Here is a 26,806-nt window from a genome sequence, read left to right as displayed (position 1 = left end):
TTTTTTTTTAGGTGGAGTCTCATTCTGTTGCCCAGGCTGGAGTATAGTGGTACAATCTCGGCTCACTGCAACCTCCGCCCCCCAACCGGTTCAAGATTCTTCTGCCTCAGCCTCCCGGGCAGCTGGGACTATAGGTGCGTGCCACCGCACCTGGCTAATTTTTGTATTTTTAGTAGAGACGGGGTTTCACCATGTTGGCCAGGCTGGTCTTGAACTCCTGACCTCATGGTCCGTCTGCCTCAGCCTCCCAAAGTGCTAGGATTACAGGAATGAGCCACTGCACCCGGCTTTTTTTTTTTTTTAAATATGGAACGCTTCACGAATTTGCATGCCATCCTTGCACAGGGACCATGCTAATCTTCTCTGTAGCGTTCCAATTTCAGTTATGTGCTGCCGAAGCTAGCACTCTAACCTACTCTAGGTCCTTTGACCTTGCTGACAGGAGGAGGGGACTGCAGGTCTGGGCTCCCAGGGGCTGGTCTGACCCCTGGGCCCAGCCATCCTACCTTGCCATACCACAGGTAGTGCTCTGCCTGAGTTCGCAGCAGAAAGACATCATTGGAGTTTAGGGAGGAAGCAAAGGCTGGAACCTCCACTGCTTTGGTGTTAGATTTGTCATTTCCATGAATTTGGAAGAGTCTTACTGGAGGGTCGGGCTCAGCATTTCCCTTCCTGGAAGTCCCACCCTAGAGAGAAGAAAAGCAGAGTCCAGATCTAAGGAGCAGCATGTGAGCAGAGCACTAGAGGAGCTGTTGTGGGAAATGTGAATGTTGTAATACTAGGTTTGCCCTTGAGGAGCTTCTAGGCTCACTGGAAAGGGTCAGGGTGAGCTGGAGTTACGGTACCAATAACAACAGCTTTCATTCTGAGAACTTTATCATATGCCAGGCTCTGTGACAGGTGCCTTACCTACATCATTTGATTGATCCTCATAACTCTATGAAGTAGATGTTATTATTCCACAGTATAGATGAGGAAACTGAGACTTGGAAACTTGACTAGTAAATACAAGGTTAAGACTTGACCCCAAACTTGTGTGATATCAAGCATGTGACATTATGCATTGCTTGGTGGTGCTTCAGCCAGGGCTTCATGGAAGAAGTGGGACTTGAATTTGAAAGGGCACATCTGCAGCAGGAGGGGCATGGTGTGGCACACGTGAGGTCTAATGAGGAGACCCACCTGACTGGAGTGGAGGGTGCAGGTTAGGGAGCTGAGGGTGGTGCACCTGCATAGGTAATATGGGTTAGGTTATGAAATACCTTGAACATAATTTAGATAGTGGTTCAGACTTGAAGCCCTAGGCAGTTGGGATTCACTTGACTGTCTTAGAGGGATTAACCCCCTTCTTCCTCTGTCTAATCCAAGCCTGACTCCCTACCCGACCCCTCCTCTGCTTGCCAATAGTCCCATGCTGGTTTGTTAATTTGGAACGTTCCAGCTCATGGTGTAATTTTATCAGAGCATCCTCACCTCAAAGATAACTAGCTTCCCTTTGAAGATGGCCATGAAGTGGCGTGGCTCCGTCCCCATCCTGACTCGAACCTGCACAGCGGCCCCGTCAAACTGCCAATCCACCTCCACTGCCTGGTATGCTGAGGCTGCCAGCTCGTCCTGTGAGGCATGGCGGCCCTGCAGTGGTGAGAGGCCATGAAAGACCCATGCTCCCCGCCCCAGCCCAGTGGCCAGAGGACGCATCAGGATCCAAAGCTGAAGCCTGTGCCAGGCCTACCTGCCAGATGTATAAGATGTGATGTGGCTTCCCGTTCACCTCGTATGTGTAGAGGACCAGATAACAGTCTCCCCCATAAAAGAAGCCATACCATTGATATTCCACAGGGACCAGCTCCAGGTTCTCAATTCTCCAGACCTGGGCATGGAGGGAGACACCGTTTTCCAGAGATAGGGGGCTGGGAAGGGCTAGGCTACGCTAAAGGGAGAATCCAAGTGGGGAAGGTGCTGACATTTACTCCATGTTCTCTTTCTCCCTCTGGTTCTGTCCCAGTGCTGAGGACTCATCACATTTGCATGATTTGAATCCTGAGATGAACTGGGCCATCCTAGTCAGGAGCATCCCATCATGGCTCAGTCTTTGTAAGGCTGAGTGATGATTTGAATAGACCTTCCAAGTGAGATATTGATAGCACATTTGAGGATGTGTGTCTCTTTCCCCTGAAAACTCTACAGACCCGCAAGACTCTTAGAGAAGACTCCTGAGGTGCCGGAGGGTAAAGGGAAAACAAAGCAGACTCTGAATCACCTGCACCCCTGCCCCCAGCACAATAGCCAGGAAGGCCAGTGCTGCCTGCCCTGATATTTGAATCATTGGGCTTACCTCAACTTTTCCGCTGCCATCATCAACCATTCTTTCCTGGGCAGCTACCTCTGGCTTGGTGTGTAGCAGAGTCACGTCAAATTTATCCTGAAAAACTTTAGCTGTGGAGAAAGGGTTGGGAAAAGCCGAGTGAGTAAGAAGCATCTGTGCCTGCCTTTCTAGGGTCCCAGCAGTGAGAGGATGATCTGGGGGCAATCTCACCAATTTTACCAATGCTGAATGTTTTCCCCAGGCCCATGGTCTGGTCCTTGACTGACCACTTCTGGAACAGCTGCTTGAACATGGCCGACTCAGCACCATCGTTGACAGTCTCCACATTGGTGCTGCTGGGGTAGCCCTTCATCTTGATGAAGCCCTGCAGAGCCACCCATTCCCAAAGGCAGGTCAGTTGTGGATTACACTGAGTTCTTTGCTTGTCTGGTAATTCACCTCTTTGAAGCCACATGATAAGAGTCTCCCCTCTGGGAGTCAGTCAAATTCTAACTCACTTCTATCTAAGGACCAAGGTACCTGCCTAAAAAAAATGAGTGGAACATTTTTGGATCTCTGTATTGACTTGTGGTGATTATGATTGTTAATTTTTTGGAAGATTATGCTGTGTTCTTTCAGTACTTTTGTACTTACTGACTTTGCATCACATCCGTTTGCTCATTTATTGCTTTGTAAGTGCATCTTGCTTGGTTCATCTGCATGGATCTGCACAAATATAAGCTCCTTGAGGACAGGGCCGTTAACCTTGATATGTGATGTCTCCTTCAATAATAACAGCCACCTTTTATTCAGCAGGTGCTGTGTGCCAAGAACTGTTCTGAGTGCTTTTTTTTTTTTTTTTTTTTTTTGAGACAGAGTCTCACTTTCACCTAGGCTGGAATGCAGTGGCATGATCTTGGCTCACTGCAACCTCTGCCTCCCGGGTTCAAGTGATTCTCCTGTCTCAGCCCCGCCAGGTAGCCCTGACTACTGGCATGTGCCACCATGCCTGGATAATTTTGTTTTGTACCTTTAGTAGAGACAGGGTTTCACCATGTTGGCCAGGCTGGTCTCGAACTCCTTACCTCAGGGGATCCACCTGCCTCGGCCTCCCAAAGTGCTGGGATTACAGGCATGAGCCATCGCGCCCAGCCCTGAGTGCTTTACAAATGATATTTAATCCTCACAATAACCCTAGGAGATGGTATGATCCCATGTTAGATATGGGGAAACTGAGGCCCGGAGGTGTTAAGTAGTCTTCCCCAGAGCACTCAGCTGGAAAAGGCAAAACCTGGATTTGAATCCCAGTTTGTCTGCCTGACTTTGCAGTCCATGTATGTAAGCACAGTGTTATATGCTCACATACCTAGCATGACTTTGTGAAGTGACACACCTGAAGTGCTCTTAGCAGAATTATTTGAACAGTATTGCACATCTGTAGCTCCTACCAGCGCTTTAGACATGGCTGCCTGTTTTTCAGCCTTTGTGGCTCCTTTTCCTTTCCACACGTAGATTTTGGTTCCACTTTGGTCCAGGATGTAGCAGTCCTAAAGCAGCCAGAGATAGGTATGGTTGCTCAAGACCAGAAGGAAGATTTTGCTCAGGGTCTGCTTCTGAAGCAGGTCTGGCTACCCCAAGCTAAGGCTCCCCAAACTCTACTTACATCATGGTTCAGTAAGTCCTGGACCAGAGGCCTCGTTGCTACCTCTGTGACTGCCAGCTGCCCAGGTGAATCTGAGACACTGGAGAAGGGGAGAGATTAGCCTGTGCCTTTTCCTCTGTAAAGCATCTTGTAGTCAACTAGATATTGTTCTGGTTTGGTTTTAGTTTGGAGTTTCTGGGTAGAGTGTGACTTCCTAATAAGATAGCCATGACTTGAGTGAGTACAGGAATGTGCAGACTCTTTTCTTTGGTGGAGACTTTTGTTCATCTCTGTCCCAAACATTATCCCTTCCACATCCCTGGGCGTGTGTAGGCCAGAGTAAAGGAAAGGTCTCCTCAAGAGATCAGGAGAGTTGCTAACAAGAACAACTGCCTCCTTGAGCAGGGGATCTCTAGGCTTTCTAGGAGCTGCATTTGAAAAGGACTAAGAAGAAAACCAGATGACTACACCCAAAACAAGAAGCCAAGCAGAGGTGGCTGATATTCTAGGGGACACCTTCCCCCTGACCCCAGCTTCCAGCTAAAGCCAGGTTTAGTTACTCACTGATACAACATGATATTTGATTTCTGCTGCTGATCTATGATCTCATCAGGGACTGCAGGCTTGATAATGGAGCGTCGGCCAAGGGTGTCCTGAAGGACCTTCATCAGCTCTGGGCTGGCTGCCTCCTTGTCTCCCTCGATCACTCCTATTTCAGCACGGCCTCCTCTCTCCCTGTCTCGAATATCCTTTGCCAGAAGCATAGCCTGTCAGAGAAACCCAAGGGAGTCCTCAGCTCCTCTGGGACCCCTTTCTGCCTGATGTCTTTGGGGAGAACAGCCTAGATCCCAGACACAGGAGTTACTCGGATGCTGAGGAGTCCAGGGTGAGTCACAAACTCACACACTTGGCCTGTCTCCAAGACAGATTCTACTCAAAGGCAGGGCTCCACCTTGATTCTTGGGGAAGAGCCAGCATGGAGGGAAGAAGAAAGGAACTTGAGAGAGTGCTAAGGCTAGGAAGCCATACCTTCATGCGCTCCCCACTGTTGCTCTCTGGGCCATTCCATTGGATGATGACTTTCCCAAGGTCCAGCAAGAAGACATCACCTCGGTTGAAACTGTCCCAGCTCATTTCCACCTGTCGATGAGAGGTAAACATTGTTCAGGAGGAATTCTTAGGTGTCAGGTAGAGAAATCCTGGGCCCGGGGCAGACAGTGTGCAGGACTAACCTCAGTGGCCCTGATGTTTCTTTTCCCCTTCACATGTAGCAGCCGCTTCACATTGTAGGTGTTGGTCTCCACATGCTTCATCCCAGAGGCGACACCCCCCTTCTTGTAGCTAAGGGAACATCCATTCAGTTATTTGAGTGCCTGCTATGTGCTAGGTTCTGGGGAGACAGTGGTAAATTACACAGATGCAGCCTCACTCGTGTGATGCTGACAGTACATCAGCAAGGTAAATACAGACGGTGGCAGCTGCTGCCCCACAAATAGACTGGGTGAATGACTTTCTGGTAGCGAGTCGGGGCAGTCTTCTCTGAAGAAGTGACATTTGAGCTGAGATACTACAAGGAAAATGAACCGATACCCAGAGGAATAGTGCTCCAGGCAGAGGAGACATCAGTGATGAAGACCCCCTGCACAGAGGGCATGTTTTGTTCCAGGAACTGTCTGAATGCCAGTGTGTCACTAGCAGAGGGGTACAAGTTGGGCCGCAGCAGAAGCATTAATGACTCCACAGCCTTAAGACCACCTACTCTAGGAATCAGCTCGCCCGCCCTGGCACTCAGTCCAGCCCAACCTCCAAGCCAGGCGTCCTGCACTTTAAAGGAATGCAGAAGGTAGCCCTGGAGCAGAGGGGCTTTGTCCTTGGGTTCCCCACTGGCTCAGTGTGGTCCTCTGTGCCCTGAAGGGCCTCAGTCAGTGCAGACTGCTGACCTGCAAGAAGCTGATCTTGGCCCGGCCTCACAATTCTCAAGTTCATTGGAATTCCTCTTTTTGTTTTAATATCAGGGGCAAAGTTTTGAGTTAAACTTGTCAGTTGATGGAACATTATCATCGGCCTTCACTCACTGTCTTGTGTTAGGTGTCTGTGCATTCCCTTTACCTGCTTGCCCTACTCCCATTCCTTTCCCCATACGCTTCCATTCTAACTGTTGACCTTTTCATTTTCATTCTAGTAAACTGTGCCCCGCCCCTCCTTTTTTTTTTTAAAGACAGGGTCTCACTCTGTCACCCAGGCTAGAGTTCAGTAGTGCAATCATGGCTCATTGCAGCCTTGACCTCCTGGGCTTAAGTGATGCTCATCAGGGACTGCAGGCTCGATAACTGAGGGCTCGATACCCTCAGCCCATGGAGTAGCTAGGACTATAGGAGTGCACCACCATGCCTGGCTAGCTTTTTTACAAAGTATTATTTTGTAGAGATGGGGATCTCACTATGTTGCCTAGGCTGGTCTTGAACTCTTGGGCTTAAGCGATCCTCCTGCCTCAGCCTCCCAAAGTGCTGGGATTACAGGCGTGAGCCACCATGCCCAACCTGTCATGTTGTTTTGTGTGCATTGTTTTGTTTTGTTTGAGATGATGTCTTGCTCTGTCATGGAACTGGAGGGCAGTGGCGCGATCTCAGCTCATTGCAACCTCCGCCTCCTGGGTTCAAGTGATTCTCCTGCCTCAGCCTCTCGAGTATCTGGCATTACAGGTACGCGCCACCACACCCGGCTAATTTTTGTATTTTTAGTAGAGACGGAGTTTCACCATGTTGACCAGGCTGGTCTTGAATTCCTGACCTTGTGATCTGCCTGCCTTGGCCTCCCAAAGTGCTGGGATTACAGGCATGAACCACCACGCCCGTCCATGCATGTGCTTTTTAAAACAGAAATTGGCATTCTGTTATATGTCTTAGTCTGTTTCTTACTTTGTGTGCTAAGCACCATGTTTGTGAGCTCTGTCCTTGTGTTAGGCATGTATCTAATCTGTTGCTTCTGGTTACTGCATAATACTCCATGGTGTGCATGTCCTGTCTCCCAGTTATGGACATCTATGTTGCCTGCAGCTTCCTAACATCATTAATGAGGCTGCTATGAACAGTGTGGTCCATGTGTCCTTATGGACATGGATACATGAGGATTTCTGGGAGTTACACACGCAGAAGTGCGATTTGCAAGTGGCACTGACTACTCTCCAGGATGCTGCACTAGTCCATACTTCCATCAGTAGGACACGAGGGCTCCTATTTCCCCATAGCCTTGCCAACACTTGTCACCTCCCAGCTGTTTAATTTGCTACTCTAGTGGGTGGAAGTGACAGCTTTGTTTTGATTTGCATTTCTCTGATTACTTTCTTGATATGCATGTTGGCCTTTTGGGTTTCCTCCTCTGTAAACTGCTGTTTCTGTCCTTACTCTGTGCACCCCTACTCACATGATGCCCTGCTTGAAGTAGCCACGGAAGGTGTCTGACTCATGGTACTGGACCTCTCGGTGCTGCACAGGGCTGCCTCCCAGGTAGTCGTCCAGCTGTGTGGTGTAGATGGCTGCACAGCTCTGCTCATCCTGGGAGGAGTCCTTCCCGATCCAGAAGTGGATGTCCTGGGATAGGAGACTGGCCACTCTCCGGGTCTGGGATGTAGTCAGAGAGATCTGGTCAGGGGGCAGCTCACTCCCCCTTTGCTGGTGGCCCCTCTGTCATGGGGAGAATGCAGCACATGTGTCTGCCCTTGGCAGACTGAGGGCCCTCTCTCCTGCGGTGGATGCAGGAGCTGCCCTGGCACCCAAGCAGACCTGCGATCATGGCATAAGCTTTGGCAGCCCAAATTCCTCCCCACATCTGGGTAAAGTTGACAGCTTGTTGTTCCCCAAATAAATAGAGACCAATGGGGATCTTTTCCCAGCCAGGTTGCAGGCTTACCTCACAGGTCCCCTTGGTCCCTTACACTCACACAGCTGGCACAGTGCTGATCTGTACACCTACACAGCCCTGTCAGCACCGTTCACGTGAGTCTCCTCCATGAGAATAAGCACTTTGAGGCTAGAGACAGGCCTTGCATTTATCTGGCCTTCTTTCACACCACTTTAATGTGGGACCTAGGCCTGGGAGAAGTGCTGCTTGTGGGTGGCTCACTGAGGTTCAGACTGAGGGTCATACCCCCATCCTCTGATGCAGAATTAAAAACCCAGGCCTAATGATGGCCTTTGATAGACTGGAGGTCTGCTGCATAGCACTGAGGAACCACTGAGACTGATACCAGGGACTATCTTCACTCACCAGCACATCTCCCAGTAGAGTCCAAGAACTGGCCCCAGGGGAGAAGCTCACAGGAGTGGGGAGGAGGAGGAGGGTGCTCACCGAGAGGATGACGTAGCAGTCCCCCTCATAGAAGTTGCCATGGGTGCTCACAGGCACCAGTGCCAGCTCCATTTTCTGGAAGGACAAGGGTATAGGCTACATTCCCTCCCACCTCCCTTCCCCACGAGCCTCCCTCTCCTCTCTGTTGTTTGGCGCAGGTGGTGGGGAGAAGGAAGGGAGATGTTCCCAGTGACCTTATAGGACTTGAGGCAGCCAGCCACAGGGTTAATGTAGCCACTTCTCTGGCTTCTGTGAGCTCTGCTTGCGTCACCCCGGATCTGAATCTGGTCCCTATCCTGCTTTCCCTTGCCCTATTCTCTCCACTTCCCACCCTGTCTCATCTTGCACTGTTGTGGGAAGCCTGTGAGCCACCTTCAGCCCTTTGCTGGATATAAACAACCAAGTACAAACCCTTCTCTGAGCTGTTGTGCCAGAACCTCCAACGCTCTTCCCAATGCTGACCACAGGGTGCTGGACCAGACCCATGTAGGAAAGAACACTTGGATTCTGCGGGGCCTTGGGAGGTGGAGGATAACATTTGGAGAGTGCCAGCGGTCAGCAGGGCTCTGTGCCAAGTGTCTTATATTTGGAGTCTGGGTCGGGGCCCTGATTTGTCACTGCATGTATGGCTTGGCCCTGGAGGACTGTTCATACAGCCTTCATGTAGATTTTTCATCACACTCTCCAAGTGAGGGAAACTTGCAGCCATACTTGTGTGTGTTCTGTGTAAAATGTGTTAAATGTTAAATATACTGCAATTCTGGTAACCGTGTTTTAGTACCTGTTAGTTATTTTTGTTTGCTTGTTTGTTTGTTTTGAGACGGAGTCTCTCTCTGTCGCACAGGTTGGAGTGCAGTGGCACTATCTCGGCTCACTGCAAGCTCCACTTCCCGGGTTCATGCCATTCTCCTGCCTCAGCCTCCCAAGTAGCTGGGACTACAGGTGCCCGCCACCACGCCCAGCTAAGTTTTTGTATTTGTAATAGAGGCGGGGTTTCACCATGTTAGCCAGAATGGTTTCCATCTCCTGACCTCGTGATCTGCCCGCCTCGGCCTCCCAAAGTGCTGGGATTACAGGCGTAAACCACTGCACCCGGCCAGTACCTGTTAGTTTTTAAGGAAACTGGAAGCCTTAAAACAATGGAAGTGACCTGGGCCTCACAATCTCTGCGAGGCTTGCTGGAGAGCTGACTCCCCCTCCTGGTTGAGAATAGTGAAGTGAGGCATTACCTCTGGGTTTTATGCAGCAGCAACTGACTGGGCTCGGGGCGGGGGTTAGGGGGAATCTTCGTATCTGGCAGGTGGAGCTGCCCAGACCAGGGTGGTTCCTAGCTATGGATTGCTGGAGCTCACAGCCACACAGAGTGGCCCAAGCCCAAGAGGAGATGGGCTGAACAGCGCCTCATCTCTGCAGTGACCCCTCACCTCTCCCCATATTGTGTAGGAGCCAGGGTGCCCTGTGGAAGACATGTTCCATTTTTCTGATGGAAGCTGCCAGGAATCTGCTGAGTAGGTCCCACCTGTCTTTCCAGGGTGTTTCCTGCAAGTGCAGACTCACTGAGCAGGTGGCTGGCTAAAGGACAAGCTTGTTTTTGCCTGAAGCCCTGCTCTTCGGGTCTGAACATTTCCTCCACCTGCCAGCCACCTGCTTTGAGCACCCAGGAGAGGTAAAGGATGGGAAATAGGTACTTTGATGCTGCCTCTCATTCTCCTCAAACCATAGGCTAAGGGGTGCTGGCGGACTGTTGCCTAGCAGCCCCAGGCAGCCAGACTCTGCTTCCAGACTCCAGTAGTCACAGGTAAGGTGCCTCCAGCCCAGCTCACCTCTATTCTCCAGACGATGATCCCAGGGTCATTGTCCACAGCCCTGAAGGCACTGGTCAGAGACATGGTGCTTGTCTTTCCAAGACTGAAAAGAACACAGGGGAGATGATGCCTCTCGCCATAGTGGGCATCAATCCAGTTTTTCTGCCGAGTGGCTTCCCAGTCTGTTGTCAGCCATCTTGCCACACCCTTGTGGTGCATCCCTGCACCATTTCACAATGATGGGGTCAAGGACTTGTCCGTCCAAGTGCACATGGTGAGCCTGGCTGGCCCAGGGATTACCACCTATGAGTTCTGCTTCTCACCTGCCACTGCCCTTAACAGCTCTGGTAATCGTCATGGTTATTTACCAAAGGGGTGATAAATATGTTAAGCCCTGTATTGATTCACTTTGCATATGTTATCTCTAATTTTCAGAAGGTGATTTTCTTCATCTTACGTTGTGTGAATTTGAGGTTTAGAAAGGCTGAATAACTTGTACAAGATCACACTCTAGAATGAAATCCTTATTTGATCCCCAAACCTATGCTTCTAGCCACTTTGATGTACTACAACCCTTTCTAAACCAATCTAAGTTCAGTGGCATTTGGAAAGAAAAGCTAGTCAGAAAAAATATTTCCAAACTCAGTTGCCTTCTCTCACTCATTCCCTCTAATTCTTCCCAAGTTCCCTGCTTGCAAGGCCTTCTCCACAGTCAACTTTGACCTTCTCTTTGGCTTTTATCTTTTTTTTTGAGTAAACTATTCTAAAACTCAAACAACCCTTCCTTCTTTTGTCATATGACTACTATATTTCCTGTGCTTTCCAGATACAAAGGAAAGTAAAATGGCAGGGCTGGGCCTGGGACAAAGGGTTCTGGGTGCCAGCAGGGTGTGGCCTGGTCTGGCCTGTGGACAGATGGCTTCCTTTCTCCCTCCCACACAGACCCAAGCTTCTCTGTGGAAGTATGAACCTCAGACACTTGGACGTCTCCAGTTCCTTCAGGATTGGGCAAGTCAGGGTGGGGAGAGGGAGGAAGTGGTAAAGATCTAAATCTGTGTGGGTCGTGTACCGTCTGTATTCAAGGAGCATCTTGAGTAATTAAGCACCTACTCATGTCCAAGGTCACGTAGAGGCTTTATAGAATTAAAATACCTGCTCTCAAGGAGCTTGAAATCTGATAACATGCATAATTAATGTAAAGCTAGATTAATTTCTCCTGACAGGCAAAGGAAAAAGGATGGGGTTGATGGATTTACATAAGATTTAAAAATTCACCCAGAAAGGACTGTATGGATTTTTGCTATTTGGGGACATACTGTGCTTGTTAAGAGGAACATGTCTGACCATTGTTTTCTTGAACCTTGATGGACAAAGCCAAGTTGGAGAACATGCGCCATCTAGTATGGACTTTGGCAAAAAACCATAAAGCACAAAGCAAACTCCCTTTGTCTACTGCTGTAACAGGACTAAAGCAAGGCAATGGTGCGGAGCAGCCAGTGTTTGAGAATTTAATTTGATAACTTGTGCTGCCCCACCCTGTGCTGCTCAGAATTGCCAGGAAATAATGGTGTTTGGGTTTTCTTCAGACCCTACGTAGCAGTCATTAAAGACAAAAGCCATGAGCCAATTGGGGGAAGGGGACAAAGGCCAGTGAATTTATTCCTTGGAGACAGAACTGTCACCCTGGTAAAAGCCAAACCAGCCAGCAGCAGTTAGGACTGTGAGCCTCAGAGGCTGAAACCTGTCCCATTTCCCAGCAGGAATTTAGGATTCAAGAAGCTCACTGGGCCAGGCACCCGGAATGCAAGAGGATAAACTCCAGGAAGGCACTTCCTGCCACACTGGAACACACAGAAAACACAGTTCTAACATCAAAGTCTCCCAAAGCTGGGTCTCTCCTTCTCTCCTCCCTAAATCCTAATTCAGTGTTCTTTGAGGGGACTACAGAAACCCCTTGGGTGGGGGGCACAGTTTTGAGGTTAAAAGCCTTTAATTCTCAGAGATGCCCTTATGGATGGACCCTGAGCAGAGGAAGCTGTTTTTTGTTGTTGTTGTTTTTGAGACAGGGTCTTGCTCTGTCACCCAGGCTGGAGTGCAGTGGTACGATCGCATCTCACTGCAACCTCCACCTCCTGGGCTTAAGTGATCCTTCTGCCTCAGCCTCCTGAGAAGCTGAGACCACAAGGTGTGCACCACCATGCCTGGCTATTTTATTATTTTTATTTATTTTGAGACGGGGTCTCACTATGTTGCCTAGGATGGTCACAAGTTACAAATTCCTGGGCTTAAACAATCCTCATGCCCTGGCTTCCCAGAGTGTTGGGATTACAGGTGTGAGCCACTTCTCTGGGCCAGGAAGCTGGTTTTAACTTCTCCTGCCTTGCTCCATACCATTTTTCTCTCAAGATAGGTGAAAGGGGTCTGCCTTTCCCAGCTTTTGAAAATGTGCCCTATATGTTCAGCTGCCTCTAAGGGCTTCTGCTTCTCAACAAGAAGTTTGCAAAACTGGCCAGACTCTTGATTCATTTTAAAAGTCTCATCTCAGAGGACAAAGCCAAGGGAATCTCAAGCTCCTGTTCCTTTCATTTATTCCTCATTCAGGAGGATTAACTGGCATGCCCCCGTAAATCAGAGACCTTACCTTGCCTTCTCGCTCACCAGCTTTCCCAGTTTCCCGGCGAGTAAGCAGCAGCAGTATTGAAGAACTACTCCAAAGCAGGAGGCTCTGGGTCTGCTGCCTTAGCTTAGTAATGGCCGCAGAGACACTGGGTTATATTTGCTTGTGTTTGCATCTTAACTGCGTTTTCCTAGTCCTGGCCAATCAGAGCCAACCTAGCACTGAGCTTGACTTATTCAAACCAGAGGGAAAGCTTTATCTGTGCCTATTCAAAACAGCAAAACAAGAAGAGCAGACTTTTAAAGGCTTCTTTTAACTCCAGCTCCACGCCCTGATCTAATTGATTTTTTAAAAAGTGCACACAGCCCATCAATAATGCAGGAAAGAGGTTGGAAGGATATGAAATTTGCCATATTGTAGATATGGATGCATTATGGTGATGACAGGAGGCAGAGGCTGGAGCTGCCCCATGTGTGCCTGTGATGTCTAGGCTGGCAAGAGCCTTCTGAAGAAGCTTCTGGCATTTCTCAAAGGGAGGGGAAGTCTGGGAGAGGAGCCAGGAGAATTTTATTAGTTTTGCTTGTTGGGGTCTCTATTAGTCATACAGTAAACCAATCAATATTTGAGTGCCTACTGTTTGCCAGGAACCATGCTGGGCTCTCAGCTTCAGAGTTCCCAGTTTAGAAGAATCGGGCAGAGAAGAATCAAGACTCCATTCCCAGGCTGGGCACGGTGGCTCACGCCTGTAATCCCAGTACTTTCCGGGGCCGAGGTAGGCGGATCACGAGGTCAGGAGATCGAGACCATCCTGGCTCACATGGTGAAACCCCGTCTCTACTAAAAGTACAAAAAATTAGCTGGGTGTGGTGGCGGCTGCGTGTAGTCCCAGCTACTTGGGAGGCTGAGGCAGGAGAATGGTGTGAGCCCGGGAGGTGGAGATTGTGCCACTGCACTCCAGCCTGGGGACAGAGCGAGACTCTGTCTCAAAAAAAACCAAAAAAAAAAAAAACCACTCCATTCCCAGGGCCGGGTGCGGTGGTGGCTCACGCCTGTAATCCCAGCACTTTAGGAGGCTGAGGTGGGTGGATCACGAGGTCAGGAGTTCAAGAACAGCCTGGCCAAGATGGTGAAACCCCATTTCTACTAAAAATACAAAAATTAACCGCGCATGGTGGTGGGCGCCTATAATCCCAGCTACTCAGGAGGCTGAGGCAGGGGAATCTCTTGAACCCGGGAAGTGGAGGTTGCAGTGAGCCGAGATCATGCCACTGCACTCTAGCCTGGGCAACAGGGCAAGACTCTATCTCCAAAAAAAAAAAAAAAAAAAAGACTCCATTCCCTTAGGGCTTCTGGTTGATGCCCAGAAGTCAACAGGACATCAAGCATATATGCTTGCTAACCACCTGACTGCAATGGGGTTGATCACAGCAGAACGTGTGTAACCTTGAGTGGAAGCCCTGTGTGGCATCTGCAGCTGGCCTCCCGGTGGGTGCAACACCCCACTCAGCCTGGGGTGCAGCTGCTTCACGATGGAAGGGGCTGCGAGAAGAAAGGCGGTGATTGCTAAGGGCTCAGTGAACACTTAAGGGCCAATGAAGGTCAGTGGCAGCTCACATTCCTGGATAGGTTTTTTAAACCCACTTTTATTAATTAATTGTAAGTAATACAAATATTCCAAAAATATAAACAGACACTTAATGGCGTCCTGCATTTCAAGTTTTTGAATACAACAAATTTATCAAACCATGAATCTGTAAGCAAGGTAGTCAGCATCCCATAGCCCAGTTACAGTGGGAAGCAGATCCCCTACCCTCCAAGTGGTGTCTTGAAGGGGGAAAGCGGCACGAGATGGAACATGATAAGCAAAAAAGCTCATGAGGCCCAAAGAGGAGGGTCCGCTCCAGGGGCAGGCCCTACAACGTTAAAAGAATGGGGGCAGCTGGCCCGACCTCTGGCCTCCTCTTTCCTGGCTGAATGTAGATATTTACCGGCATTTAGAAAAAAGGAGAAAAAGACAGAACTAAACCCCTGTTTAGGAAAAAGGGACCGAGGGACAGCAGTGGTTAAGTAATCCACTGAGGACCTGAAGGGGAAAATGGACTTACCTTTCTCATATACTTGACCTGGCTAGGACACTAGGTGCCAGACAGCCTTCTGAGGGGACTTTCTTTCTAAATGAGGCCTCAGGAACAGGTAGGGGCAGCAGAATAGAGTAACATCCATTTCCCAGGGAAAGACTGCCTTTACACTTCCCATGCTTTTAGCACAAAGCAGCGTCTGGGCCACTGTTACCAGAAGTGAGTTTATACATTTACAAAATGCTTAAAATCTTTGGGAGGCAGAAGGAAGCTAAACAGAAGGTCCCAGGTTAACTGAAGGCAAATTCACTCAACCTCTCTAGTAAGGGACCCATGGGCCTACAGAGTGTCCCCTCTACAATGTGCAGAGTGGAAACCCTTACCTGACCCTTTTCCAAACTGGTCCTGTGTCCAAAGCTCCCCCTATGAGAGGGACACGAACATCAGGCTTTGATTTAGAAGCCCAATCAGAGAGACACACTGTGTCCCTGAAGAGGCACCTTAAAAGAACTGAACCTGGCAGGTAGGCAGATTCCTGGCATGGCTTGAATTGGTGCTGAACCAGGCATGGTGGCCTATTGCCTCCCAAAGACCAGTCTCAAATGGGAGGGGCTGATGGTGGGAAGCCCTAGAACAGAGTCCGGGATGAAGCAGCTTCCTCCCTGTCTTGCCCTCCAAAATTGAGTCTGGCCTGATTCCTCTGAGGAGCAAATTTTACAATCATCCCTCACCCTAACACACGGTGAAACTGGAAACCCGACAGCGAATAACGACTAGGCTGGCTCTGGTTCACATGAATGGACCCTGGCTAGGTTTGGCTGAGTAGCTTCTCTGGGGCAAGTGGGAATGGCATTGCTGTGGGGGAGTTGCAGGTGGGCAGGCAGGGTTCTGATGGGAGTGAGGCCTAGAAAGCAGGGGCTTCATGCAGATGCAGCAGGGACACTCCCATCAAGCCATCCTGGGCTTTGGTCATGGGCCCCACACCAAGCACTTGGACAAGTCTGTTAGGAAAGGGGGTGGCACACGCTCTTCTTTCATTTGGAAAAACATGGGAGGGCGGAAAGGGTCCTAGAAATTCAAGTCAGCTTAGAGCCTCTTATTGCTTATTTAGTCAGAAGAGCCTGGCTGGGCCCATACAGAAAAAGATTTGGCCAAGGGCTAACCCTTAGGGTGGGGCTTGGAAGAGAGGCCCCTCCTGCAATATTAGGATAGCAGCCTAGGCCAGGCCTTGGGGCCAAAGCCACAGTTGGCTCTAAGAGTCTGAGCTCCAGCTTTCCTTCAAGAGATGGTATTCCTGGCTAGCATGTGGGGCCCTTTTCCCTTTAGGTACACTGGGACCCTACAGGCACCAGAGGAATGATGCTGGCGGAAATGACCACGAGTTCTGGGGACTCTGTTCCACTTAATGCTTCCGAAGAGAAAGACAAGGCCCTATAACCTTGTAACAGGAGGGAAGGTGGCACCACAACACTAGAGAAAGATGCCAGCCAGCCAGCCAGCTACTGCTGAGAGCACCAAGCTGCTGCTCTACCCTCTGCTTTTCTCGGAACTTATTAGTTCCTGAAGCTGGACCTAGGGTGTGGCAATGCAAGGGATGATGGGGAACAGTCCTGAGTGGGTGGTGTCCCTGCACCTGAAGCAATTCACAAATGCTTTGTGATACCTGCCTCCAGGGAACACAGAGATGGGAATAGGAGCTCCCTCCCACCCCAGGAGGGTGGGAGGGAGGGAGGAGAGAACCCCACCCACCCAGGGAGGCCACAATTAAGGCAGTGATGCTGAGGTGGGGCTCCTTTCTGGAAGGCCCCTTGTGCGCCCAATTACAGCAGCACTTCCTCGTTTTCCGCCCTGGGAAAACTTCCATTTCGTGATGACTTTAATTTTAAAGCATTCAGTATTAAGAACCTTTGAAAGCAGGAGACACCCGGAGTGCAGTTCTGAGGGGCTCGCTCACTCCTGTTACCAGAGGCAGAAAGCATGTGCATTAGGCTGGCAAATGGCAAGAACACTCATTCCTCCTCAGCCCAGGAACAGCAGAAGTTCTGAGGCCCTCAGGAGGAAAAGCAACAGCCAGGAAGGATGAAGGCTGGAACAGACAGAGCTCTGTAGAGGATAGGCCCTGGGGGAAGACACAACAGGAAAGAGCCCTGCCCAAGAAATGGGAGGGGCTGGGGCAGCTTAGTTCTTCCCAGCCCTTGGAACAAAAGTCCTTGCACCAGCACCAGCGGAGAATCCCTGAAGAGCAGACTTATGGAAATGATCCCGAGCTCAGCTGATCCACAAGTCACGGGGACACACATGTCCACGCTTTGAGGATTTATCTTTTCCCTGCAACCCCAGCGCTGCCGACATTCATCACAGGCCCAGGATTGTAACTTTGTCAGAAACAAACCAGGCCCGACACTCCATGTTTAGAAAGAGAATTTTAAAACAGAGTCAAAAGAACGGAAATCAGTTATCTGTCCTCTTCCCGGGCAGGGAGAAAACCTCCTTCCCCACATGTTTGAGACTATGGCTAGGTGGTGAGGAAGGCAGGCTCAGCACCCCAGCCTTGGGGAAACATAGAAAGGGCCCGTCCCAGGCACTCAGCTGGAGGCAAGCACAGCCTTTGGGCCACAAGACTTGATGGCCACTGGGTGCTAGTCTGGAAATAAGTCCTCATCTTCCCAGAAATATGATCTTTTGTCTGCAGCAGCTGGCTGGAGAAGGATTTCAGAAAGGTGTGTGCCTGGAGAACCCAAAGGCATACCCTTCCTTTATCCTTGGCATAGGCCTTACAACACTGAGGAAAGGCCATGGTTTGGCAATGGAGCCTTCAATAGTCTTCATCCCTATAGAACTCAGTGGCTCTTAGGGTGACAAAGGAGACAAGCTAACTTGGGAAGAGTCTTGGTCTTTCAGCTTCTCCCCCACTGAAACACTATATGCTGGGGCCACAATTCATGGCAAAACACACACACAAACACACTCTCTCTCAAACACACATCTCAACAAGGTGGCGGCAGGTAGCTCTGGGTATCGTTGCTCTGGCATTTGCCCACTCGGCATCTAAGCTGTCCTAAAGCTCTTTCCAATGACTTCTCACTCTTTACGGGCCGTGTGGTGAGGCACTCCAGCTTCTACTCTGTCACGCTGATCATAAAGGCACAGTGTGGGAAAGTCCCCTACTGGGATGGCCGTCGCTTGGAAGCAGGGCAGGCTAAGGGGCCCGCAGCTGCCCAAGGCTGGTGTAGACATCCTCTGCTCCGCTCAGCTCCTCAAAGATTGGGATCAGGTTCAGCAACTCAGTGTCTGCCATGTCATCAAACCAGGACTGCACAGGCACCTGGTGGGGGGAAGATGTGGTGTCAATCTCCCAACTGCCACTTCCTCCTCCCTCACCCCAGAGCCCTAGAGGGTGGCTGGGTCTTCCTGGAGAGGTGTACTTCTCTGGTGGAGCCCACAGTTCCAATCTGTTTCCTCTCCCAATCCCTACCGTGGAGACGTGTCAGGAGCACTCACTGCATTCTCGGGGTGGAAGATGTAAGAAGCAGGCGAGTTGTCCAGGATGAGGGTCTTCCTCAGGTCCCTACCCAGGCGGCTGAGGTCCTTGACGTAGCAGCCCTGGTGGAACACGCAGGACTCACGGAATAGGCGGGCCCGGAACACCCCACACCGGTCCAGCAGGTCTGTCACAGGGTCGGCATACTAGAAGGAGAGAAGATGCCTTAGTATGGATGCAGTCCTGGTCCTCCTGTGGCACCCTAGGGACCAAAAGGGAGCTGCTGGACCACCCCTGTGGCCACCACACCCACTTCTGGTTCTTCCCTCTCACCCCTAGGTACCTTGGCCAGGCTGGCAGTGAAGAGAACACATTCAAAGAGTTCCCCCATACGTCTCAGGAACTCATCCACATAAGGCCTCTTGAGCACATACACCTGAGGAAGAGCAGAGCAGCCTGTTGGAAGCCTCCCTGTGATGAAGCTTTGCAGTACCGGGTACCTTCACCAGTTACAGAGAGCAGCAAGGAGCTCTCAACCCCTGCAGCCCAGCCTCCTGGACTACCTGGCTGGAAGCCTGCGGCCCCCTGAGTCTCCACAGACCCCGAGAACTGGCTGTACCCCCTCACCAGGCTTCCAATGGATCAGTGGTCCCAACCTCAACCTGGCGCAGGAGGAAGTGCATACACCTTGTCCCAGGAGCCATCTCTGTTTCCGGCGGCGGACCATCAGCTGCCTCCAGAAACAAGTAATCAAGAATAGGCCTCACAGATGGAAACAGCCTATCCTGGATTACTTGAATCTAGCCACAGCCTCTATGGGAGCTTTCTGTCCTTGGCTCCAACAGGACAGTCTGTCCAGGTCACGATCAGGTAATGAATTGCACCAGGAAGCAGTGACTTTTTCCCCTCAATGACCACATTCTAGACAGACACCCTGCCGAGTCTTGCTCTGCACCAGATTTTGTGCTTGCTTCTGCCAGCCACCCCTAACACCTGCGTCCACCTTTACGATCTTGCACATTTTGGCAAGTCCTTTGGCTACCTGACCCCCCATCAGTCTGCATTCTATTGCTTCCATGACTCTAGCCTACACAGGTGCTACCAGAACCATTTCCACAAAGGTCCTTTTTCTTATGTTTTAGAGATGGGGTCTTGCTGTGTGAGGCCAGGCTGGTTGTAACTTGTGGGCTCAAGCATTCCTCCTGCCTCAGCCTCCCAGAGTGTTGGGATGACAGGTGTAAGGCACAGCGCCTGACTCCCAAAGCTCCTTTACCCACATTATTCCCGAGCTCAATGAGAGTCAGCCTGCCGTGACTCTCCCTCCTAGAGTGGGCCTGAACTGGCCACCAACTCACCAGACCCCTCAAGAGCTCTGCAGGAAACCTCTCTTCTAGGTTCTTCTAGCTAAGTTCTAGCCACAACTTAGCTTCTGTTAGCCTGCCATTCCTTTGACCTCCAACAAACCTCTTCCTCATCCCAGCTATTCATCAAGTCTGGCATCCTTTCACCCACCTTGGCCAGGTAGTGCTCCCTTATTTTAATCTCATCCTTTTAAAAATTATTGATACCCTTCCTTGTTAGCCAGGAGTTCACAGTGTGTATCTGTTTGAAAATATGCCTTCCTCTGTTCTACAAGGGTTTAGCACATCCCTATACCCTCAGCTAGACTGTAAAAGGGCTGCTGGACCAAGTCTGGGCCTGGCGCGGGGCCTGGCAGGTCTTCTGGGCAGGCAAGCTGAGTAAATGGTCTTTCACTAGCAGTGTCACATGATCCTTAAGCCGGGACTGCCTGGGCTGCAGGCTGGAGCCTGGTCCGTTTAGATTTGAGTGCTCTTTACATTGACAGACATACATTGAGTACTTCCTCAGGCAGAATCCAATGGAGGGCCCCAGGGAAGGCAGTCAGAGAAGGCTTCACAGAGGAGATGTCTGGGCTGGGGAGGAAGAAAGTCACTAGCTATTCACAGTGGGGGTGTGGGGAGGGAGGAGCATGGGCAAGAGGGCATTCCAGGCAGAGAAAATGGTTACTACTGGTTTCCTTGCCTGTTACAGGAAAAGAGATACCTGGTTAAGGTATCTTAACAGGTATAGATACCTTTCTTAAGGAACAGAGAATTGTAATAAATCATGTTAACAGTGCTGGCCACGTGAGAGGATGGTGGTTAACAAATGATAGCTATTATTAAATAAAATGTAAACTATTCTTTTAAACAGCTTGGTTGCAAAGAGAAAACAAGGGTGACAGCTGGGGGGGATATGGGCTGAAACTCTTTTTTTAAGATGAGAAAGCCTTGAGTGTGAAAGATACCAATAAAAAGGGGAGGCTGGAGTTATAGAAAAGGGATCAGCTGACAGAACCCAAGCCCTGAGACGGGTGGAGGACCCCAGTACACGTGGGGCAGAAGGCAGACCCCCCACCCTCTGGGCTGGGTGTGGTCGGGCTGGCAGCTCACCTGGTGAGTGGTCCCCTCAATCTCTATAGGCACTATGAAGTCAGCATTGTTGATTGGCTGGAAGGCAGAAAAGTTAATGCTGTCAGCATGGTGGCAAAGAAACATGAGGCCCCCACCATAACCCTAGGTGGGTGGGGAGAAACAGGTCTTAGAGACTCCTGGAAGTGCCTCTGGCCGCCCCATTAAGGGGTTCTCACCCTAGTTCAAGATATGATATCCCATTCTGGTTTTCCCTACTCCTTAGCACCTCCACTCTGACAAATTCTACCTGAGCTGAGAGTTTTGGGGCCTGAGTTTCCTGATGAGACAAGCAGGGGCAAGGCCCAAAGGTGATTCAACCACTCTTTTAGGCCTGCCCTGTACAGAGCCCTGGTGGCTGGCTGTGCTATGTGGCTCAGGGGCAGATGCAGCCTGTTGGGAGTGATTGGAGATAGCAGCCCTGGTGGAACACACAGGGTTCCTACTCAACATTCTTTAGTGGGGCCTCTAGATACCTGTGACACCAGGGTGGCCAAAATGCCAGAGGCCTGGCCTTTTCCCTTCTAATCACTCTTCTTTCCTCACCTTTAGGCTTCCTTACACATCTGTTGTCAGATTCACAAGAGGGCCCAAGATAAAGGTAGGAAGGGTTCCCCAGACGTTGAGTTACCTTAAATGAGCTATGCACAAGGGTTTCATCGAGGTCAATGACCACACAGATCCTTCCTTGATCTTCCTCTGTCACCTCTGGGAGCAGGCAGGTCCCTGGGATCTAAAACCAAGCCAAGTTGCTGAGATCTGCCCACCAAGAAAGCCCAGTTGTACCCCTTGGCGTAACTATGGGAAGAGCTGGGCTGTTTGTGGAGACAATCACCAACCCAGGATAGGCACCACTTAAAAGGCAGGGAAGAGAGGAGGTGGAGTTGTTTCATTGCTTTCAGTCTCCCAATGGGACTATTAAGTGATCTGGACACTGGATATGGTGCCCAGGGCTGGTGTGGGATGGACAGCAGCTGTGGGAAGAAGGCATGGAGCACCAGCTGTCCCCTAAAATCTAATGCCTTGCACATAGCAGGCCCTCAACAAATATGGGGAATAAATGGCTTCACAGGTCAGGGAGGTGGCTGGCCAGGCACCAAGGACTATGCACGTCACCCTGCCCATGGAGCTGGCAGGGATCACAGGGTCCTGGCTTCTGAGTACTTACCAGGCCAGAGTCACGTACCTGGTAGAATTGGTACTGGAGACACTGGAGCAGATCCGACTGAGGAAGAGAAGGAGGCGGTCAGCGCCATCTCACCGCCCTTCCCACCCCATTCAAACCCACTACGTCTGTCTTAAGCCTGAAGGGCAACTTTCTCCCCCCGACCCAGCCACCTGGAAGCTCCTACCATGTGAAAAGTGATTTTTCCTAGGAGTGGGGAAGGAAAAGGGAAAGGCTAGAGCTTCCTTTCCACATTAGGCCTGGTGAAGGATGGAGAAGACAAGTGTCCCTGTTCTCAGTTGACACTGCCTCTCAATTGGACAAAGTGAGGAACAGGGAACTCAAGTAACTGATTCAGGGACACAGAGTCGAGGCAGAACCAAAGTCTGAATTCCTCACAGTGGCAAACTCTCGCTAAGTCCTTAAACTCAGCTTCTCTTTGAGAATATGTTATTTTCTATGCACTCCTAGGGGTTATATGGGGGAACAAGCCCTACAAAACATCAAGTAAGCCACACTGTGGGTATCCAAAATGTGAGGGAAGGGAGTGCAGAGAGATCAGCAAGCCCCCCCACCCCAATTTTTGCTAATATAAATATTATGACCGCTGGGCGCAGTGGCTCATGCCTATAATCCTAGCACTTTGGGAGGCCAAGGCGGGCGGATCACCTGAGGTCAAGAGTTTGAGACCAGCCTGATCAACATGGAGAAACCTTTTCCATCTCTACTAAAAATACAAAATTAGCCAGGCGTGGTGGCACATGCCTGTAATCCCAGCTACTCAGGAGGCTGAGGCAGGAGAATCGCTTGAACCCAGGAGGTGGAGGTTGCAGCGAGCCAAGATCACGCCATTGCACTCCAGCCTAGGCAACGAGAGCGAAACTCTGTCTCCAAAAAAAAAGAAAGGTTATGGTTTTAAGTGTTCCTAATGAAAACTTTGAAGAAAAATTAAAATCCTAGCACTTAGATAAACAATGTGGCATTCAGTGTACTGCCTTCAAATCTGTGTCAGCAGACTTTTTTCAGAATGCTATATAATTACACACTCTGCCTTTTTACTTAATGTTGCAAGTCAATACTTCTCCGTGTTATTGAGAACTCTGTAAAAGCTAATCACTCAGTAATACTGTCGTGTTGTATTTTATTTAACCATTTCCCCTACTGCAAAATGCAGTGATTTTTCACTGATGTATGTCTTCAGCCTGGTCTTGGGAAAAAGGAAGGACAACCAGACCTCAGTGTTTCAGAGAAGTACCACTGGCTTTTGGGGCAGAATAATTTTTGTTGGTTGGGGCTGGCCCCACCTGTGAAGTACTAGACATATAAAAAATACCCACAAAATCCCAAATGCATTGCATGAGTACAAGAGAGAATTACTGACAGGAGTTATTAATAGCATGGTAGTTTCAATTCCTTGGTTCCCTGTAAGTCAGGTAACTTGGAAGTTAGCTTTGCATAGTTGAGAACAACAACACAGGCTTTAGAGCCAGAGAGATCTAAGTTCAAATCCTGACACTACTATTTATTAACCATGAACTCTTCAGGGGCCACATAAACCCTCTCCATAAACCCATATCTGCAAAGTGTAAATCCTGTGATCTCCTTACAGGGCTGCTGGCTAGATCACATGAGACAATATATGCAAAGCACCTTGCCTAGTTCCTGGAACCTAGAAGGATCAGGATCACAGGGGCCGTCAGAAACCACAGGGACATCTGAATGGCCCATACCGCCAAGGGGAAGGAACAGAAAGGAAATGAACTACTTATGGAAGGATAGAGGAAGGGCCCCTCTCAGCCAGAAATCTTTGCAACCTCAGGCAAGGCTTCCTTGTCGGGTTGCCATCGTTGGCAGGGATCTCCCACTAACAGTCCCTTCCTTGCTGGCATCTTACCACCCCAACCCACCTACCTTAGCAATGGTGTTTGCTTCCTCCTTATACGCGGCGAGCTCAGTGGAGGAACTTGACTGGCCAACATGCTGGGCGCGAAAACAGCAGAAAAGGGCCTTGAAGATGTTACGTCCACGAGGCTTCTTAGGAGAGGACTTGGAGACCAGGCCTAGGGTGGAGAGAATGACAGGCCTTAGCTCTAGGGACATCAGTTTCTGTCCACAGATACTACCATGCCCATAGCTCTTCCAGTTTGTAAGCTCTACTAGGGCACACAGTATACGGCTGGTGAACAACCACATACAGTTAACAGTAAAACATACATGTTTATTCCAGCCTTTTCTCTTTAAAGCAGGAATGTCAGGAATCTCCATTCTCTGGCTTGGGAGACCTGAGCTACAGAGCATTTGTTCTTCATTCCATGGGGGAAGATGGGGCCAGGCACAGAATCAAGGTGTTCTGCTGCTCCAGCTGCAGCACACTCAAAATTAATTCATGAAGACAAAAATCTTCCCTAACATCAATTCCCAGGAAGGCCATCGGTTCCAGACAATGGAGGAACCTGGTCCCCTTCGAGTTAGTGGAGCTGTAGTTCTGTTCAGCATCAGCTTCCCTAGATACTGGGTCAGTGGGGGCAGAACTGAGCCCAATTTGCCTAAAAACTTCAGGCCAGAGGCCGGGCGCGGTGGCTCACACCTGTAATCCCAGCACTTTGGGAGGCTGAGGCAGGCGGATCACGAGGTCAGGAGATCGAGACCATGCTGGCTAACACAGTGAAACCCCATCTCTACTAAAAATACAAAAAAATTAGCCAGGCGAGGTGGCAGGTGCCTGTAGTCCCAGCTACTCGGGAGGCTGAGGCAGGAGAATGGTGGGAACCCGGGAGGCGGAGCTTGCAGTCAGCCCATATCGCGCCACTGCACTCCAGCCTGGGTGACAGAGTGAGACTCCCTCTAAAAAAAAAAAAAAAAACAACAAAAAACCTTAAGGCTAGAAACAAGAGACTAGGAACTCCAGAGCAGCCCCAGCCCCAAGGAAGAAGCTACACTTTTTGTTCACAGTCTTGTCTTCCTCCTCCACTCCAGCAGCTCTATTTAAGGCCCCCCCACCCCCGCCCCAGGTTGGGGAGCCTAACTGGTAAAACACAGATACCATGGATTAGCCCCTTGGAACACACATTTGCGGCCTCAGGTTCTAGGCTGATAGCCTTGCTTCTGGACTGCAGCTGCTTAGTCCTACCTTGATAATTTGGGCGGTGGAAACAAAAGTCATTTTAATAGGAGACTTGGCAAGACGTACCCAGAAAGGCCAAGCAGATACGGAAAAAAACTATGAGCATTACAGGATCAACTAGAAATGGACTTAAGAATAGCTTTTGCGCTGGGTGTGGTGGCTCACGCCTGTAATCCCAGCACTTTGGGAGGCCGAGGTGGGCGGATCACTAGAGGTCAGGAGTTCGAAACCAGCCTGGCCCACATGGTGAAACCCCCGTCTCTACTAAAAATACAAAACAGCTGTGCGTGGTGGCACGTGCTTGTAATCTCAGCTACTTGGGAGGCTGAGCAGGAGAACTGTTTGAACCCAGGAGGTGGAGGTTGCAGTGAGCCGAGATAATGCCACTGCACTCCAGCCTGGCTGACACAGCAAGACTCTGTCTCAAAAAAAAAAAAAAAAAAAAAAAAGATATTTTGCAAGTTCCTTCTGCTATAGATGAACTTTTCTGACGACTGTTGAGCAAGAGTGGAAAAGTACAATGGGCACTGTGGCCAGGAGGTGGCGCTGCACAACCACTCATAGAATGGTCCTTGGTCCCAGGTCTCTTCTCCAGAGGGTCTTGAGTTTCCCAGAGCCTGAGCAGATGGGCCTAATGATTAAACCCAAGCCATTCCAGTTTAAAGCACAGGGCAAACTACTGTGCAGAAAAATGGATGCCGGAAATGCCTCTGTCTTTGTGGGGAAAAAACGAAAGCAGAATGTACCACGAAGGACAAACTGCCCTGTGTTATTACTTGGGACAGAGATGAAGGGAAGACGAAGACAATGTGGTAGGGGCTACCCAGGAGCAACACACCCAGAAAATGCACCAAGGTGACCCTTGCAGAAGTGGATGATGGGAGGGCCATATAACATCCAGTTACTGGGCTGCCAGTGCCCCTTGGAGAGGAGCAGGGGAAGATCAAATTATTCCCCAGGACCAAGGGTGGGAAAATGGCCTTTACACAGCAGTTGGACAAGTACAGTCAGCATCACCCCTTAGGATAAGGGACTCAGCTCTGCCTTAATAGAAAGGCAGAAGACTTCCTGCAGGTGCAGGCTCAGCCTCCCCTGCTGGCCGGTCCAGAGCTTGCGCACGCGTGCTCTCTCTCCTCCCTGCGTTAGGCCAGATTCCTTAACATTGGTATGGCCATTGGAAACCTTTTAGAAAATGACTGGGCCTTTCCAGCAATTAGCCTAAAAGCCTAGACATCACTTTCAAGCTCCTGGCTCTGGAAGAGGAAGCAAGATTTCCAGGGACAGGGATTTTGTCATGAAGTTGTGCTGGGGACATCCCCCAGAGCCCTTTATCAAGGAGAAAAAATTCAGAGCAGAGCCCAGCGCTCAAAGAGACCAGGATAAGCTGGGCACGGTGGCTCATATAGGAGGACTGGTCAAGCTCAGAAGTTCAAGACCAACCTGGGCAACATAGTAAGACCTCATCTCAAATTTAAAAAGACAGGTCGCGCATGGTGGCTCACACCTGTAATCCCAGCACTTTGGGAGGCCGAAGTGGGCAGATTGCCTGAGGTCAGGGGTTTGAGACCAGCCTGGCCAACATCGTGAAACCCCGTCTCTACTAAAAATACAAAAATTAGCTGGGAGTAGTGGCGCACACCTGTAGTCCCAGCTACTTGGGATGCTGAGGCAGAAGAATCGCGTGAACCCAGGAGGCAGAGGTTGCAGTGAGCTGAGATCGGGCCACTGCACTCTAGCCTGGGCAACAGAGTGAGACTCCAGCTCAAAAAAA

The 26,806-nt window shown here is 50.1% G+C and overlaps 3 protein-coding genes across 11 annotated transcripts in view; 1 reads left to right on the top strand and 2 right to left on the bottom strand.

The window, feature by feature from the left end:
* The window catches only part of LOC108524404 (protein-lysine methyltransferase METTL21B), a 36,080-nt gene extending 33,413 nt beyond the window's left edge, over positions 1–2,667 (top strand). Inside the window, exon 8 of the mRNA XM_017865472.1 lies at positions 2,568–2,667. Within this exon, the coding sequence (XP_017720961.1) occupies positions 2,568–2,587 (20 nt within the window). The 3' untranslated portion in view covers positions 2,588–2,667. The remainder of the gene's footprint in view (positions 1–2,567) is intronic.
* Positions 1–13,508, bottom strand: part of AVIL (advillin) — a 22,908-nt gene extending 9,400 nt beyond the window's left edge. For 4 of the 8 annotated variants that reach the window (XM_017865462.1, XM_017865463.1, XM_017865466.1 and 1 more), the window contains exons 1-13: positions 10,118–12,175; positions 8,214–8,369; positions 7,371–7,567; positions 5,180–5,288; positions 4,977–5,087; positions 4,512–4,714; positions 3,969–4,047; positions 3,754–3,852; positions 2,537–2,690; positions 2,336–2,436; positions 1,733–1,870; positions 1,474–1,632; positions 507–686 (exon numbers count right to left, since the gene is read on the bottom strand). In XM_017865462.1, coding sequence (XP_017720951.1) covers positions 507–686; positions 1,474–1,632; positions 1,733–1,870; positions 2,336–2,436; positions 2,537–2,690; positions 3,754–3,852; positions 3,969–4,047; positions 4,512–4,714; positions 4,977–5,087; positions 5,180–5,288; positions 7,371–7,567; positions 8,214–8,369; positions 10,118–10,318 — 1,887 coding nt within the window. In that variant the 5' untranslated portion in view covers positions 10,319–12,175. Of the gene's footprint in view, positions 1–506; positions 687–1,473; positions 1,633–1,732; positions 1,871–2,335; positions 2,437–2,536; positions 2,691–3,753; positions 3,853–3,968; positions 4,048–4,511; positions 4,715–4,976; positions 5,088–5,179; positions 5,289–7,370; positions 7,568–8,213; positions 8,370–10,117; positions 12,176–12,740 lie in introns of those variants that run through there. The other 4 variants (XM_017865464.1, XM_017865469.1, XM_017865467.1 and 1 more) reach the window with 3 other exon arrangements.
* An 823-nt stretch (positions 13,509–14,331) lies between these two features.
* The window catches only part of CTDSP2 (CTD small phosphatase 2), a 26,993-nt gene continuing 14,518 nt past the window's right edge, over positions 14,332–26,806 (bottom strand). The window contains exons 2-8 of one of the 2 annotated variants that reach the window (XM_017865460.1): positions 23,823–23,971; positions 21,915–21,971; positions 21,378–21,479; positions 20,729–20,785; positions 18,619–18,711; positions 18,296–18,481; positions 14,332–18,119 (exon numbers count right to left, since the gene is read on the bottom strand). In XM_017865460.1, the coding sequence (XP_017720949.1) occupies positions 17,994–18,119; positions 18,296–18,481; positions 18,619–18,711; positions 20,729–20,785; positions 21,378–21,479; positions 21,915–21,971; positions 23,823–23,971 (770 nt within the window). In that variant the 3' untranslated portion in view covers positions 14,332–17,993. The remainder of the gene's footprint in view (positions 18,120–18,295; positions 18,482–18,618; positions 18,712–20,728; positions 20,786–21,377; positions 21,480–21,914; positions 21,972–23,822; positions 23,972–26,806) is intronic. The other variant, XM_017865461.1, reaches the window with a different exon arrangement.

The sequence above is a fragment of the Rhinopithecus bieti genome, unplaced genomic scaffold, assembly GCF_001698545.2.
Source record: "Rhinopithecus bieti isolate Rb0 unplaced genomic scaffold, ASM169854v2 scaffold_83003, whole genome shotgun sequence".
NCBI lineage: Eukaryota > Metazoa > Chordata > Mammalia > Primates > Cercopithecidae > Rhinopithecus > Rhinopithecus bieti.
The sequence above is the reverse complement of the archived record's forward strand: the minus strand, read 5'-3'. Positions and strand labels throughout refer to the sequence as shown.